The sequence below is a fragment of the Triticum aestivum genome, chromosome 3D (genome assembly GCF_018294505.1).
Source record: "Triticum aestivum cultivar Chinese Spring chromosome 3D, IWGSC CS RefSeq v2.1, whole genome shotgun sequence".
Lineage (NCBI taxonomy): Eukaryota > Viridiplantae > Streptophyta > Magnoliopsida > Poales > Poaceae > Triticum > Triticum aestivum.
In genome coordinates, this window is record NC_057802.1 from 372,724,942 (window position 1) to 372,741,885 (window position 16,944).

Genomic DNA, 16,944 nt, shown 5'->3' on the forward strand with positions numbered 1-16,944 from the left:
TTATAAATTTCAGTTCGAGAAATATTTCAACACCTACTAAAATTACTGAATTTCAGTGATTCGGTTTGCATTTCAGCCAATGCTACAAGATATAAATAAAGTCACACGATCAAATAGTGGAGGATATAAATATTTCCTCAAGACATATACGTAGGAGTATTTTTCAGCGATTTCGGTCTCCCTTCTCTTGTTTTTGTCACGTTCCGCCACTGTGGTGCTACTGAAAGCTCTGCCTGACCAGCCGAAGCACCCTAGTAGCAGGAAAGCTTCGTGTGGTCTCCAAAAAACAGCAGTCAGTAGTCACAGAACGATACACCGCACCGTCACGAGCCACGAGAGAGAGAGAGGGGAGGAGCGGGCAACGGCCATGGCCACCGGAGCTGCCTGCTACTACCACCCCGCCGCAGGAAGGGGGAGCCCCTCCTCGCTATCTCCGGGCCTCGGGTCATCGCAGAGCAAGGTGTTCTTTATCAGCAGCGGCGGCCGCAGCAGCAGCCGGTGGTGGATGAGGAGGAGGAGAGGGGAGGGGAAGGCGAGCTGTGGCAGCATCAATAGCAGCAGCAGGGCAAGGGCGAGGCCTGCCTTGTTCTCCCCTGCCATGGAGTGGCAGGAGTGCAGGTAACCCCAACCCTCCATGTCCATGCTAGTAGTTTGATATTGCCTTTGAATCGCTGTATTATCATTTGGTTAAAATGGGAATTTCTGACATGTGAATTTTTGCTCATGTTTGTGATGGATAATTTGCTAGTGCTGGTTCACTTCAATTGGAGTCTAATTTCTCAATGTTGAAATGAATCTAATGTTGTAAGGGTACTTGAGAAGGTTCTCTAGATATAATCTTTTGCTTCGGTACACCCCCCTCCTAAAAGTTTGCACAAATCTTAAAGCTACTTAAAAATGATATTCTCCACATTAATGATCAACTAATTATAATCCCTATATTCCCCCAATAGATCAAACAAGAGATCAGAACAATCTAAACTTTTTGATTGATGGGGTAATTTCTAATCTCCACCTTTAATCTGTATCAAAATCTGTAAACTTTTCTAGGGGGTTGTACTGAAGCAAAACTCTCTCTTTGTTGCACTCAAGAGATCATTTTGCCCTTCTTTTGTATGTGATATCTGAGTCATGGCTGCACCTTCATAAGACGTTGACTGTTATTTAGTTAATTCATGCTTCCAGGAACAAGTACCATCGACACAGCTTGCTGATAGTTCCATGCTTATCTGCAATACATATTTTCTTTCATCTGTTCTCCCCTCACGGTGACTGAACATTCTCTTGGATGCAGCACTGAAATTGAAGTTGATGTTCCATGTTCAGTGGCCTACCAGTGTTACTCCGAACGTGAGACTATTCCTCAATGGATGCCATTCATATCAACTGTCAAGGTGCTTGTTAGCACTTTTCTTCTTGCACATCATTTTTCTTTTATTTTAGCATGCCATGGTTGGAGTCCGAATTTTTCTATACCTGAATAGAAGTGGACATTTACCATTACAACCTACAAATTGTATTAATCTCCATTCCAATCTTGTCACGAACACACACCGAACTTCCATCTGTGCATTGTTGAGGAAATCGTTAACTGGTAGCTGCTCGGTTGGCTAGCGAGTAGGGGATTAATATAGGCTAATCGGCAAGTTAATCGACCCTTTAATCAAGTAATCGGATGAATTATCAGTTTATTGGCTACTCAGTGACCCTACGAGTAGGGATTAATAGGCAAGTTAACTGGTTAATCGGATGAATTCTTGAACAGGGCATCTGTGTCATCCTTCCATCCTTTAGACGGGTATATTTTAGTATTTGGGTGCTTTTACTTATTCATGGCTCACACTGGCATTTAAACAATTGCAGCAAGTTAGCAATTCCATTTTTTCTATTTGATGGAACTTTGCAGTGGCATATCGCTGAATAGAGCACTTGGGGTTGATATATGTCTACATTCCCCATAGATGTATGATGTGTAGAAGCTTCTCTGGTCATATCATTAGGCTTCTATCCTCTGCATATATGACCATCAACACCCACTAGCATTCACTATAGCTAGAACCATAGTAACCGACATGCCTGTTCTGTGCTGTTTCCGTTTCATTAGTTTGGTTTTCCATAAACTAAGCTTTCCCTTTCAGTTTTACCAACAAATGGTTATGCGTGTGATAATTTACAGGTCCTTGAAGATAAACCAGAACTTTCACGTTGGACTTTGAAGTATGCGATACTTGGTCGGGATGTAGAATTTTCTTGGCTTGCCCGGAACATGACGGTAAGTATATACTATGACAAAGCTGCTACAGATCTGGGAGTGAATATTCAATTAATAAAACTTTCCTCTGTATCAGCCAACTAAAAATCAGAAGATTCATTGGCGATCTCTTGAAGGTCTTCCTAACAGGTGATTATTCAACTAATCCAGACTTGCATACATACTAGCTGAATGCCCGTGCGTTGCCACGGAACAAAAAATTTAGAACGGGCTTCTATGATGAAAATGAACCTTCACTATCATAGTCCATTTCTTATAGCGAACATGGGCTATGTTGTGGAAGGTTCATCTTGTGGGCGTTTTGTCCAGTCTTGACTTAGAGGTGGTACTGGATTGTAGTTGTAGACAAAAGTTATTTGTGACACTACTGTTAGTTAATCACATTATTTCAAATAAGTTCAGGGCTTCAGGCTAATATAAGGCTTGACAAATGATGTAGGAACAGCAGTTGGTTATGAATCGCACATATATGTTTTGGGTACACATCTGTAGGTGCCATACATGCAATTATTGCATACAATTCAAAACCTAATCTAATATACTAACCTTCTAGTTCTTCAGGAAGTTAATTTGTTGCACGCTCGAGTTACAATACATATCATACAGTAGTTAGCTAGTGGCCGAAGTGCTGCATGTGGCCGGAGAAAACAGGGTGAGTTTCTCTATATACATTAATATATAAGAATGTATCAGTGTCAGCTCTTATAGAAGTATGTTCAACAGGTAGTAGCTATTCAAGTTTGTATTACAAAGATGATTCCTGTAGTATATACAGAAGGCAGATAGCAAAAAGGAGCCCAGCAAACTATGCTTACTGAAATCACTCTTATAAAAAAATAGCAAGCTTGCAATTTCTGAGAGGGCGTGTCACGGCCCGGCTGATTGCCGCACAGGTTGTAGTCGTGGTTGGTAGGAGGACGAGGGCGAGGCCCTCGCTTGCCTATGGTTGGAGAAGGGGGTGAGGAGGGGCGCCGTGGCGCAGGAGCAAGAGAGGAGAGGTTGTAGGATATTCTGCTTGCGTTTATTGATCCAAGGGCTGGCTATATATAGCCTAATTACAAGACCAGACTAAGACTCCTATTACAATTGGGTGTTGGCAGGGTAACCTTCTTCGGGACTAAACCTTTCCAACTAATACCCAGACTCCTAATCTAAAAAGACTGTAATTAAACCAGGACATATCTTTAGGCAGGTGCAGGGCCGGCCCGTGCAGGTCCCTTACGCCTATAGGGCTGGCCCCACATGACATCTCCCCCTCCATTCTGAAACAGCTCGTCCTCGAGCTGGAAGCTTGGATAACGTTCGCGGAAAGGTTGTAACATCCTCCCATGAAGCAGCAGACGCCGGCTGGCCCTCCCAGTGAATGAGCACCTGCTGGATACCGCGGGCAATACGAGCACACAATGCTTGGACAGGGGTTGGATGTACTCGACCCTGAAACAGAGGTGGAAGCATCGGCGGAACTTCCGGCGGTGGGCCATGGTACTTCTTCAGGACCCCGACATGGAAAACATTGTGAATGCGGGCGCGTGGGGGCAGCTCCAAACGGTAAGCAACCGTATCGATTTAGCGAGGACTTTGAAAGGCCCATAATATTTGGGAGCCAATTTCCCTTTGGCGCCTACTCCAAGGAATGCGCTGGCCGGTGCTGAAGACGGAGCCAAACCCACTCTCCAACATCAAAAGAAAGGGCCCGATGCTTATCATCATAGTAATGCTTGTACTGTTGTGCTGCCTGAAGGAGACGCTCACGGATGTCGTGTAAGAACTGATTGCGGTCGACGATCTGCCGTTCCACCGCCTGATTGCGAATCTCGCCCGGTGTATAGTCCCGGAATGAGGGGGGATCCCGTCCATAAACCACCCTGAAAGGCGTGTCCTTCAACGCTGAGTGGTACGAAGTGTTGTAGCAGTACTCCGCCCAAGGCAACCATTGGAGCCACTGCCGTGGGCGATCCCCAGTTATGCAACGGAGGTACATGGTGATGACGCGATTGACGGCCTCAGATTGCCTATCAGACTGCGGATGGAAGGCCGAACTCATGTGCAAGCGTGTCCCCGCGGCGACAAATAGAGCCTTCCAAAAGCCCGAAGTGAAAACCACATCCCTGTCCGAAACGATGGATGTGGGAAACCCATGAAGTCGGACAATGTTGGAGAAGAAGGCTTTAGCAACAGACTCCGCAGTGTACGGATGCGCCAAGGGGATGAAATGCGCATACTTGGAGAAACGGTCCACAACGGTCAGTATCACACTTTTGCCGCCCACCTTCGGAAGTGCCTCAATGAAATCCATGGAGATGTCTTCCCAGACACGAGAGGGCACTGTCAAGGGCTGCAATAAGCCGGCTGGATGAAGCTGCTCCGTCTTGTTGCGTTGACAAACCTGACAAGCACGAATATTCTGCTGAAGTGCGGCCCTTGCTTGCGGCAGATGGAAATCCCGGCGAAGACGATGAAGTGACTTCTGGATACCTTCATGGCCCGCATCATGGGCTGCAGCCAGGACCTCCCCGAGCAGCGGCGACGCGGGTGGCACATAAGCCCGCTGTTGGAAGGTAACAACACCATCAACAAGAGCCCAAGGCTGTCCTAACTCACCAGATTCTAGTTGTTCCCGGAAAGTGACAAGCGCCGGGTCCGTGTGTGCAGCCTGACGGAGAGCTTCAAACAGATCAAAAGAAGGCCCGGATATGGCGAGTGCCTGGCCGGCAGGAGCATCACGGCGAGAAAGAGCATCGGCGACGATGTTTTGGCGACCCGGTTTATATTCCACCGTGAAGTCGAACCCCAACAGTTTGCCCACCCAATGATGCTGTGGAATGGTAGCGAGGCGTTGGTCCAGCAAAAACTTTAGGCTGTAGTGGTCAGTTTTGACGATGAACGCCCGTCCCCAAAGATAGGGCCGCCAGTGGCGCACGGCATGCACCAGACCAATGAGCTCCCGCTCATAAGCGGCGAGAGAAGCATGACGCGAAGCGATGGTTTTGCTGAAATAGGCAATGGGGCCGCCACCTTGATGGAGGACTGCCCCGAAACCAGATCCAGATGCATCACACTCCACAATGAATGAAACAGCAAAATCCGGCAGCTGAAGCACAGGGGCTGTGGTAAGAGCTTTCTTGAGGGCTTCAAAGGCAATAGTCGCTGCAGGCGTCCAAAGAAATCCGTCTTTCTTGAGGAGTGCCGTAGGGGAGCTGCAATGGTGCCAAAATCCCGGATGAACTTGCGGTAGTATCCTGCCAGTCCTAAGAAACCACGCACAGCGCGGACGGTGCGCGGAACCGGCCAGTCTACCACGGCAAGAACCTTGTCGCTGTCCATGGTAACTCCTGCAGCGGAGATGATGTGTCCCAGATAAGCCATGGTTTCCTCCCCAAAGGAACACTTGGAGCGCTTGAGAAACAGTTGATGTGTGCGCATTGCCTCCAAAACGAGCTTGACATGACGTAGGTGATCCGACCAGGACGAGCTGTAGATCAAGATATCATCGAAGAACACAAGCACAAACCGACGAAGGTAGGGACGGAGGACGTCGTTCATGAGTGCTTGGAACGTCGCTGGGGCATTTGTCAAACCAAAGGCCATCACTACAAACTCAAAGAGGCCCTCATGTGTGCGGAAGGCCGTCTTGTGGATATCCTCAGGGGTCATCCGAACCTGGTGGTAACCCGACCGGAGATCCAGTTTGGTGAAAAAGCGGGCGCCCTTGAGTTCATCCAGAAGTTCATCGACAACAGGAATTGGAAACTTGTCCTTGATGGTGACAAGGTTGAGACCACGGTAGTCGATACAGAAACGCCAAGTCCCGTCGGCCTTTCTGACGAGTAGAACGGGGGATGAAAATGCAGAAGAACTAGGACGGATCAGACCGCGAGCCAGCATCTCTGAACATTGGCGCTCTAGTTCATCTTTTTGAATCGTTGGGTAGCGGTAGGGACGGACAGCAACCGGCGGTGTCCCGGGAATAAGATGAATATGATGTTCATGTGCGCGCTGCGGCGGCAGGCCCTGTGGGTCGGCGAAAACATCGGTGAAAGTGGCCAACAGGCTGTCCAGAAGTTCCTTGCCTTCGCACGCGTGTAGGTGGGCAGGACGTCCGAGGGAGCCGAGGCCCGACCACTCCACACGGTGATCCGAGTGCCAAAACGACATCCACTGCGTAGTGAAATCCCAGAGAATTGGCCCAAGAGTTTTGAGGAATCGTGTACCGAGGACGATGTCGAACCCGCCCAATGGAATGGCATGCAGATCAACAACGAAACGCTCCTTGTCAATGGTGATCGCAGCCTGCTGAAGGAGTCCCCGACAGGTCACCTTATCGCCATTAGCGACCGTGACTCCCAAACGACGATTGGAGGAGAAAGGCAGCCCCACGATGGTGGCCAACTCTTCGTGGATGAAGTTATGAGTGCTGCCTGAATCAAGCAAGGCGACCAAGTCACGGTCCCCGATGCGAAGAGTGACCTGCATTGTGTCGCTGGTGGGAATTCCGGTAACAGCCAAGAGTGAGATTTGTGCTTCCTGGAAATCCTCAAACTGCTCCTCTTCGGCGTCGGCGGATTGAATATAGAACAGTCGTTTGCAGCGATGGCCCCGCGCGAACTTCTCGTCACAATTGAAGCAGAGACCCTTAGCGCGCCGTTCATCCATCTCGGCGGGCGTGAGTCGTTTAAAGACGAGCGCGGGCGTGGGGTTGGAGGAGTCAGGCAAGGCCGGAGTAGGTGCAGCCATGGGGCGGAGTGGACAGCTGGGCCGGCCCGGAGTGGTCGCGGTGCTGGTGACAGTATTGAGGTGCTCAAAGGAGATTGCTAAGTCCATAGCTGCGTCCAAAGTCGCCGGTTTCAGCATCTCGACCTGAGTTTTCATAGGCTCGCCCAAGTTGTTGGTGAAGATATCCCGCTCATCGTCATCAGCAATGGGGCGCACCCGAGAGAGATTCTCTAGAAAGCGCCTGGAGTATTCTGCCACGGTGCCGGAGCGGCGGGTGGAGATCAGCTCGCCAAAGGGGTTGGCGCGGGTCGGTGGTCCGAAGTGGTTGGCGATCAGTTTTTGAAACTCGTTCCAGGACGGCCGCTGGCCCAGCTTAGTCTCGAGGTGGCCATACCATAATGCGGCGACATCGGTGAGGTGGTATGAGGCGAGCCAAGTCTTATCCGACTCCGGCGTTCGTTGCCCGAGGAAGAAGAGATTGCAACGTGTCAGCCACGCCCTTGGATCGCTGGCCCCGTCAAAGAGGGGAAAATCAATCTTGTAGAGGCGCGGAGCCCTATCCCCTGGATCGGCCGGGGCCCCGGTGTGGGAGGGCGCATCTGGGGGCCGCAGGAGCCCGGTACCACCCAATTGAGGCGTGCCCTTGCCTTCCAGCCGAAGGAGGGCCAGGTTCTGCGCGCGCTGCTGCTGTGACGTGTCCGCCAGCTGGTCCTGGAGGGTTTTGAGTGTCGCGGCGATGGACTGGAGGGTGGCGCGGTCCTCGGCGCGCTCTGTCCGAGCAGTGTGGTTCTCCTCCGAGAGGCTGTTCAAAGTGGCGACCACGGCCTCATGATCCTCGTGCTGTTTGGTCGCGAGGTCTGCTAGGGTTTGCGGTAGGGGCGCCGGCGGCGGTGGCGGAGACATGGCCGCTGGGACCGACGAGGAAGCTGATAACAATAGTTGTAGACAAAAGTTATTTGTGACACTACAATCCAGTACCACCCAATTGTGGAATGCATTTAACTAACAGTAGTGTTACAAAAATCTATTGTGGAATGCATTTAACTTGCAACCTTTTTAGTTTATTACCTTGCAACTCTGGCAGGCTGGCTGCTACATGCATCACAAACAGAAATACAAGGAGCTTCATAAATAAATTCCTGCAAGATACCTTCTAGAAAGGTTTCACTGAAGACGAAAATGAACCCGGAGGAAACACATGCAGTTTGTGTAGCTACTACAGAGTATATTTGGTGGGTTTGCTTATAAACCCAATATTGAAATCCAAACAGAGCGATTTTAAGACAAAAAAAAGCAAAATCATACTATTAAGCACATTTGTGACTTGTGGGCGCTGATGAGCTAAGTAGTGAATTCACACATGCATAGGTACACAATTCTTAAGAAATCTTGAGGCAACACAACATTTTATGGAATCGACTCAACCTTTTCACCTCGAGTCTAAAAGTTCCTTTGAGAGAAGATTAGAAGGTAAGTTCTGACACTGAGTCCTACAGAAGCATGGATGTACACAAGACATGTATTAAAGTTTAAACAGTATTCAGAAAAATAACAAGGTAGTTTACTGACACGACAACAAAAAATGAAAATAACTCATTTTGCAGGGCAAAAAACAATCTTAATTGACGTAATCACAGGCTCACAGCTGACTAGAAATATAACTTTCCCGTCTCTTGATTGCCGTAATTACAAGTGACTCACAAAGTTCAAAAAAGATCCCAGCCGCCGCAAACCTTAAAATACGATGAGAAGGAGAAAACATCTTCTTTCTACAACGAGTCATTCATTCCAAGATTCAACCAGTTGATCCTGCATTCCCCCCTTCTCTTTGTTCCTAACAAGCTTGTCTGCACATAGATAAGTTCCAGCTTACAAGTGTACTCCCTCCATCCCATCAGTGAATATAGTGCCTAGTGCATGTTAGATGTTTTTAAGGTCAAACTTAGTGAACTTTGACCAAGTTTATAGGAAAATTTATCAACATCTAGAATATCAAATCATATAATTATATTAATCATGAATTATATTTACATATGGTATATATTTGATATTACAGATGTAGATAATTGTTTCTATAAACTTGGTCAAAGTTTGTGAAGTTTGGCTTTTGCGAAAACCAATGCGCACTATATCATGTGGAGCGGACAGACAGAGTACTTATTAAAGAAATCAATTTCGGCATTATTCTGATCATCCCCCGATAGCATCTCAGAACTGAATTTTATACAAATTCTACTGCATGTGCTGGAGATCCTTTCAGGTAATTGTTTGGAAAGAAGAATGGGAAATAAGTAACATGACTTCTGAACTTAACTGAATTCTGTCTCCTATTTCAATCTGTGTTCGACCCATGGAGCTGGCTACTTTTTGATTTATTTGGAAGTTGGCATAACGCAATTCACTTGTTGCAGGGGTGCTGTCCGATTCTTCCCTAAGAGTTCATCTTCTTGTAGAGTACAAGTGAGCATTCTGCCCTGTGAATTTGACGCTTTTTGTTACTCTAATATGAGCTGCTGCTTCTTCACAACTTGATCTTCCTTCATCATTGTGTGCAGCTAACGGTGGCCTATGAAGTTCCTGAAATTCTGACCCCGGTTGCATCAGTAAGTAGCAAACGAGCACGCATATAATTATTTTTTCTGCAGTATTCCGTGTTTTAATATTTCGTTGTCACAAATCAGTGAAGTTGAGCAATCCAACCATCCTTTTTCACCAGGCCCTGAAACCATTTCTGGAAGGTTTACTTTTCAATGGGCTAGAACGTTTTGTGGCGTTCGCGAAGGAGCGCTATAGTAAGTCCCTCCAGTCTTGACAAGATTAACTGTCCTCAACACTAAGAATTTCAATTTCATTCACAGTTGATGTAAAAACTGCATAAAGCCACTAGATGTGCCAGGGGAAGAACTGTATCCGAAGAGAAATACAAGAGTGACTTATTCTAGCAAATAAATATTGACCGTTCGACTCTGACTGTCATGTACTGTCGTCTTGTTTGTTCATAGCTTTTCTAAGTCAGAAATGCGTACTATCCATGATTTTGCACTAAGCTGAAATCCCAGCGGAAACTGGTCTTTGTATACGGTATTTATCTCGAACCGAGGTAACCCTATTTGTCGATCGTTGCGAACGATACGATAGTGGTGACCCATGCAGCAGTGGGGCTACTGCAGCACTGGGGCGGTTTTCTAAAGAGTTAGGCGCGGTTTTGGAACCTCCGCTTGGTTGCGAGAAAGTTTCGTCGGTGTTTTCTTCTTTTTTATCCATCAGTTTTATCTTTTTGTCTCTTTGTTTTCTTCCCTTTTCCATTTTGACATAAACATTTTTTTTTTCAAATACATGTTGAGCACTTTTTTAAATAATGCGGGATCATTTTTTAAATTGATAAAAAAATTAAATTCGCAGGCACTTCTAAAATTTGTGATCATTTTTCCAAACCCATAAATATTTCATAAATTTGTGTATTTTACAGTTTGCGAATATATTTTAGTTTCACATAAAAACATTTTAAGCTCTTTATAGCGCATTTTTTGAAAATAGAGAAAAAGGTGCAAATAAATATGAGAAGGTTTTTTTTTGAGGGAAAAATATGAGAAGGTGAAAGGAAAAGTATTTGTGACCAGTGTGTGTCTGGCTAGGAGGGGGACGCGCCTCCTGATGCGCTGTGCCAGGCCCGTCAATGAGGTTGTAGGCGACGTGAGCTTTTGTGAGTCACTTGTAAGGCAGGGGGACGGGTCTCCTGTTGGCGCTGGGCCAGGTCCGTCAATGATGTTGTAAGAGACGTGAGCTTTTGACATTTTTAAATACATGATTAGTATTTTTAAAATATAAGTTTTGATGTTACCTTTTTTTTTCATGAACATCATTTTTACACATTTTTTCAAGTTTAATAACTTCTAAATACATGATTAACACAATTTTCAAGTACATGTTTCTGAACATTTTTTCGAATACATTAAAAAAATCAAATATGAATTTTTATTTGAATTACGAGTTGTTTATCTTGTGGGAGACAAAGATGAACGAGGGAAGGCCTTATCTGTAAATGTGGAGAGGGGTGCGGTACAAAATTTTCATAGTTTGCTTTCTATCCGTCAGATATTGATCGGAGAGACTATATTGCAGGATGGCAGGCGCACCATCATCACCAACTCACTTTTATAAGAGTAGAGATAAAAGAAAAAAAGAATATGCCAACATTTTTTAGATTGTAAATAAAAGTTTTGAAATGTCAAGAACATTTTTTTGGAACACTCGAACATGTTTTAAATGTAACACCCATTTTTGGAGTGTTACCAAACATTGTTTTTGAGTTACATTAATATTTTTTGGATTGTATAAAAATTTATTTGAAATGCTATGTACAATTTTTTGAAACATGTGAACAATTTTAATGCTATCAACATTTTTCTAGAACTACACTAATAATTTTTTGCACCGCGTTAATATTTTGGAAAATCGTTTTAAGAAAAGAAGTAATTTTCAGTTTTGAAATATGGAATCCTTCTTGCGAAAATTTCAACAAAAGAACAAAAAAAAAAGCTAATACGCAAGAAGCTACTTGAGTCGGCCCAAATGTAGCGGCGGCAGGGTGCCTCTTGAAGTGAGACCTCCTTTTGTCTTGCAACACGCGATTCATAGCCTTCCCCATACATGCACAACCCCTCATGTGAAACAAAACCCTCTCCCTGCACACTAATCTCCATGTTTTTGGCCTCGTTCATTTGCTCACGTAAAATCACTTCTGTTCTCACGCAAAGGTAAAGAACCCCACATTGTTCCATAGTTTAGACCTATTTCCCTTTGCAACGTGTCGTACAAAATTGCTTTCAAAATCATATCTAAGAGGCTAAAATTAGTGCTACCTGATATCATCTCAGAGGAGCAGTCTGCTTTTGTCCCAGGCAGACTGATCATGGATACGTAATTACAGCTTATAAGTGTCTTCATTTTATGAAGTGGAACAAAACAAAGAGGAATATGATGTGGTACAAAATTGTGCATTAAAACTGGATATGATGAAGGCATATGATAGAGTTGAGTGGGACTATTTACACACACTAATGTTGAAACTGGAATTCACAAAGAGGTGGGTGGCCATTGTTATGAATGTGGTGAGGTCAGTCAAGTTTTCAGCTTTATTCAATGGCAAGAAAATACATGAGTTTAAACCTTAGCGTGGGATTTGACAGGGGACCCAATTTTTCCATATCTATTCTTGATAGCAGGTGAGAGCCATCCATGTCTTTTAAAATCCATTGATGAGTCATCCAACTTGAGTGAAATACACGTGGCTTCTTCGAATGTACAAGTGCTTGGATTAGAGTGTGGGATCATGCAGTAAATATACACCAGCTACCCCACTTCATCTTCTATGAAATTGCCTAAATCATACCATCTTTGTACATATGGCCTGTCCATCCCATGCCCATAGATTGAGTAAAAACTTCATTTTATGTGAAATTGCCTAAATCATACCACCTTTGTACATATGGCTTGTCCACCCCATGCCACCAATCCAGTAAAAACTCTATGCCCACCACATGCGCACCGGCCTTCTAACCCGTGCCCACGAGTTCTGATGGAAAACCTACTAGACACTCCGTGCCCGGGGGTTTGCGGTTCTCCGTTCGGGTGACCCTGTGCCCATGGGCCTCCAGGCAGGCAACAATAACATTTGATGGTCGGGGTACAAGTAGTCTTCCTTCCACCTCCCACCTCCCACCTCTAATTTTTTTTTAAAAAGGAGGATGACCCCCGGCCTTTGCATCTAGGCGATGCATGTAACCATTTTATATATTATTCACAAAGACCTTACAAAGTAATACATCAATAAGCCTGAAGCCACCATCTTGGCAACATCTGTCGCTACTCCTATCCATTTGATGAAGGATGCCGATAGTCAGAGCTGAATACCAAATATACCTCGCAGCAAAACCTAACATCTAAAGCCGGAGGCCCCACCCAAGCCGCTTGCTGGGTCTGGGGCATATACCGGTCCGGCACACTCTTAGAGTCCCACCGCCACCGTCTTTCACTGATCCATCTTCAGAGCAGGTACTGACACATCGATCATGTCACGCCTGCCGTCGACGTCACCACGACGCCAGACCGCGCCACCTCCCTACGCACGTCCATCATAGCACATCCGACGCCGAGACTCTGTTGCACCATGTCGCCGTCGTCGCGGTAGATGCCACGCCGCACCACCTCCTGATCCAGATTGTCTCCAACACCAATCGAACGGTGTTCACTAGTCACATAGCTCCCAAGGCGGCACCTTCAAAAAGGGAACGACGCCAAAGACGCCGTCATCGCCCACCTCTAATCCTAATGTCCCAAACCTTCAAAAGCTCAAATGCTTTCAATCCCTCCATCAAACTTCACCATATTTTGAGGATTGAAAGAACAAGACTCGATTTTATACTTCCACCAAACCGATACGTGTTCTCCGCTCGATTTCATCTGAAAATTTGATCCAGCAAACACATCCGGAACAACTGGAACCCATTGAAGAGTACATCATAGTATCTACAAGCACCGGAATGATGATGTGAGTGTTACACAGCAATGCAAACCAAACACCACCGCATTACGGTTCTATAGTATCCACACCAAGTGACCGCCTAATCCTACTACTCCCAACAACGGGATCACTAGACTGAAAATGCTGTCCGGATCTCCCCTTTTTAAAACAAAATAAATGCAATGTTATCAGTGGTGTCGATCCGACAGTAACCAACCAATCTGCCTGCAGACCTTTGACACCGAGTCTTCGATCAAACGAGCTAATCCCCAACCGGACAGGAAATGAAGATAGGATTTGCCCCCAGCTTCCGTATCCCATGTAGTAGTGGCGAGGTTGTTTAATCGACGGCGCATAGGATTCCCGCTCGCCCTTGACCTCCTCTTTGCATCGCCGAGTTCGACTGACGCCACCGGATCACATACAATAAGCCATAGCTCAACTGAATTAGGTGCCATCTGCAGCGAGGCGACAGAAGGGTCCTTTTTGGCGCCCATCACTTGCTCTCTACAATATTGGCAACAAAACAGCCTCATCGTTTTCGCCTCGCTGTTCGTCGAGCCTGAATATTCGTTTGGCGGCTCCCCTGACCCGTCGTGGGCTCATGATTGCCGCGCTTATTCCTCCTGCCCTTCGATTCCATCGGCTGCGCGAGTATTATACTGCGTCGCCCGCCGGGGATCGATCGATCGATCAATGGTATCTGCGGAGTCCCGGGGCGGAAGTGCAGGTGTTTGTGCCGGCGATGTGTCGAGCCACCGCCAGCCGAGTTGACACGGGTGGGCGCGTGGTTAGGTGGAGTGGAGCGTCCTGGTGCTCGCTGCTGGTCAGCCTCCCTCGGCTATACGGGGCGCATGGACATATGCCTTTCTCTTTCGTTATTTCTTTCCATGGAGACAGAGACAAGCTCGAGCCCTTTTGCTCCCACTCCCTGTGGTGTTAACTCTGCTTTCTTGTGCGATTCTCATGGCTAGGAGCATTTCGCGCGCTTGTGCGTTTCTAGTGGCCATTAGTTACGGGGGAGTTGTTGATTTGCTTGTGTGCTTCGTGCCATGTGTCTGCGTGGAGTACACTATCAGTAAGAATCACAATTAATTAAACAGAATGCGCATGTTCATCTTTATATGTTTTGGGTGTGGGCTAGTACCATGTTCCAGTCCACATAAAGCCATGCTAACCACGCGAGGAAGAGCATAAAAAAGGTGTACTGAAACATAAAGCCAGCATGTTGTTGCTAAATTGTATTGTGTTGAATTTAGTTAAGAAGTTATTACAGAGAAGTTAATGTCTTATTTAGAAAAATAAATCAGTTATCTAACTACCCGCAAAAGAAGCAAAATAAACCAAAGAACATTATGATAATCGATTCCAACACGAAGCACAACTAAATGTTTATGGTGTTCGACATCATGTGCTCTGACTAAATCCTTTTAACATCTAATCAATTGTGCCATATCTCCTTCCTTTCTTTACACTGATGTTGTTAATCTAGTTAGCTGTCTGAAACCACAAAAAAACTTAGTTTTCTCGAAATAGGTTTTCACCCCGTTTTAAAAATAAAGCATCAACCCAAGTCCATACAACATGTCATTTTGCTATCTCACTGAGGTGTCACCTCGGTGAGATATTCAGTGAAACTTAATGAATCCCTCTCGTATTCATTCGCACCTCCCCGCGGGTTACAACAGGGAGACCCTCTCTCGCTACTTCTGTTTTTATTTGTTGCTGACGGTTTGGATGCTATTTTAAAGCAGGATATTGCCTCTCAACGCATATCTCCAATCAGAATTGCCCCTGAAGCTCCTGACATTTCTCGTCTTTTATTTGCTAATGATACACTAATGTATTTTAGAGCTAATGGTGATGAAGCAAACCATGGCAAAGAAGCATTACAAAGGTATGCCAGGGCCATCGGATAATGGAGAAACCCGACAAAATGTTCTATCTTATTTGGGCAGTGATGTAGTGATGCAAATATACATGAGGTGATGCAAACTCTGGAAGTAATGAATGCAAATTTTGAAGAGAAATATCTTGGTCTCTGATGACCCACAAGTATAGGGGATCAATGGTAGCCCTTCCAATAAGTAAGAGTGTCGAATCCAACAAGAAGCAGAAGGAAATGACAAGTGGTTTTCAGCAAGGTATTTCCTGCAGGCACTGAAATTGTCGGTGACAAATAGTCTGATAGCAAGATAATTTGTAACGAGCAAGTAATATTAACGGTAACAAAAATGCAGCAAGGTAGCCCAATCCTTTTTGTAGCAAAGGACAAGCCGGAACGGTCTTTTATAATAAGCAAAGCATTCTTGAGGACACATGGGAATTTCGTCCAGTCACTTTCATCATGTTTGTTTGATTCGCGTTCGCTACTTTGATAATTTGATATGTGGGTGAACCGGTGATTGGGTGTTGTTCTTACTTGAACCAGCCTCCCACTTATGATTAACCCCTCTTTCAAGCATCTGCAACTATGAAAGAAGAATTAAGATAAAATCTAACCATAGCATTAAACTTATGGATCTAAATCAGCCCCTTATGGAATAGCGCATAAACTAGGGTTCAAGCTTCTGTCACTCTAGCAACACATCATCTAATAACTACTCCACAATGCATTCCCTTAGGCCCAAAGATGGTGAAGTGTCATGTAGTCGACTTTCACATAACACCACTGAGGGAATCACAACATACATATCATCAAAGTATCGAACGAATACCAAATTCACGTGATTACTTGTGACAAGACTTCTCCCATTTCCTCAAGAACAAAAGTAACTACTAGCATAATAGATCTGAACATATAATCTTCCACCAAATAAACCATCTAGCATCAACTACGAGATGTAATCAACACTACTAGTCACCCATAGGTACCAATATGAGGTTTTGATACAAAGATTGAACACAAGAGATGAACTAGGGTTCTGAGATGAGATGGTTTTGTTGAAGATGTTGATGAAGATTGGCCCTCCCATGATGAGAGGGTTGTTGGGTGATGATGATGGCTTCGATTGCCCCCACGGAATCGCTCCGTCGGAGAGCAAAAGTGCTCCTGCCCAATTTCCACCTCGAGACGGTGGCGCTCCATCCCGAAAGTCCTCTCCTTATTTTTTTTCTAGGGCAAATGGCCTTATATACCAGAAGATGGGCATCGGAGGCTTGCCAGGGGGCCCACTACCCACCAGGGCGCGCCAGGTTGTAGGTGCGCCCTGGTGCCTAGTGGGCACCTGGGTGGCCCTCTCTGGCATTTCTTTTCTCCAATATTTTTTATATATTTCAAAATAATTCTCCGTAAAATTTTAGCTCATTTGGAGATGCAGAATAGGTATCTCTGACATAGCTTTTTCAGGTCCAGAATTCCAGCTGCCGGTAATCTCCCTCTTTGTGTAAACCTTACATATTTATGAGAGAAAAGGCATTAGAATTACTCGACAAA

The 16,944-nt window shown here is 45.5% G+C and overlaps 1 protein-coding gene across 2 annotated transcripts; it reads left to right on the forward strand.

Moving 5' to 3' along the window:
* Window positions 1–261: 261 nt before the first annotated feature.
* LOC123078976 (uncharacterized) lies at window positions 262–10,015 on the forward strand. 2 transcript variants are annotated; one of them, XM_044501641.1, is made up of 8 exons: window positions 262–618; window positions 1,295–1,394; window positions 2,177–2,272; window positions 2,349–2,401; window positions 9,397–9,445; window positions 9,541–9,588; window positions 9,702–9,777; window positions 9,844–10,015. In XM_044501641.1, the coding sequence occupies exons 1-8, from the start codon at window positions 368–370 to the stop codon at window positions 9,861–9,863; spliced, it is 693 nt and encodes a 230-aa protein (XP_044357576.1). In that variant the 5' UTR covers window positions 262–367; the 3' UTR covers window positions 9,864–10,015. The 2 variants fall into 2 exon arrangements, with proteins under 2 accessions (XP_044357576.1, XP_044357575.1); XM_044501640.1 differs by having other exon boundaries at window positions 265–618; window positions 9,702–10,015.
* Window positions 10,016–16,944: the final 6,929 nt, after the last annotated feature.

What these genes read in the sequence shown, in the direction of transcription:
- LOC123078976 (XM_044501641.1), top strand. Translation starts at nt 368, where the DNA reads ATGGCCACCGGAGCTGCCTGCTACTACCACCCCGCCGCAGGAAGGGGG. An exon ending in CATTCATATCAACTGTCAAG is followed by an intron (nt 1,395 to 2,176) that starts GTGCTTGTTAGC and finishes GATAATTTACAG; the next exon opens with GTCCTTGAAGATAAACCAGA. An exon ending in GGCTTGCCCGGAACATGACG is followed by an intron (nt 2,273 to 2,348) that starts GTAAGTATATAC and finishes CCTCTGTATCAG; the next exon opens with CCAACTAAAAATCAGAAGAT.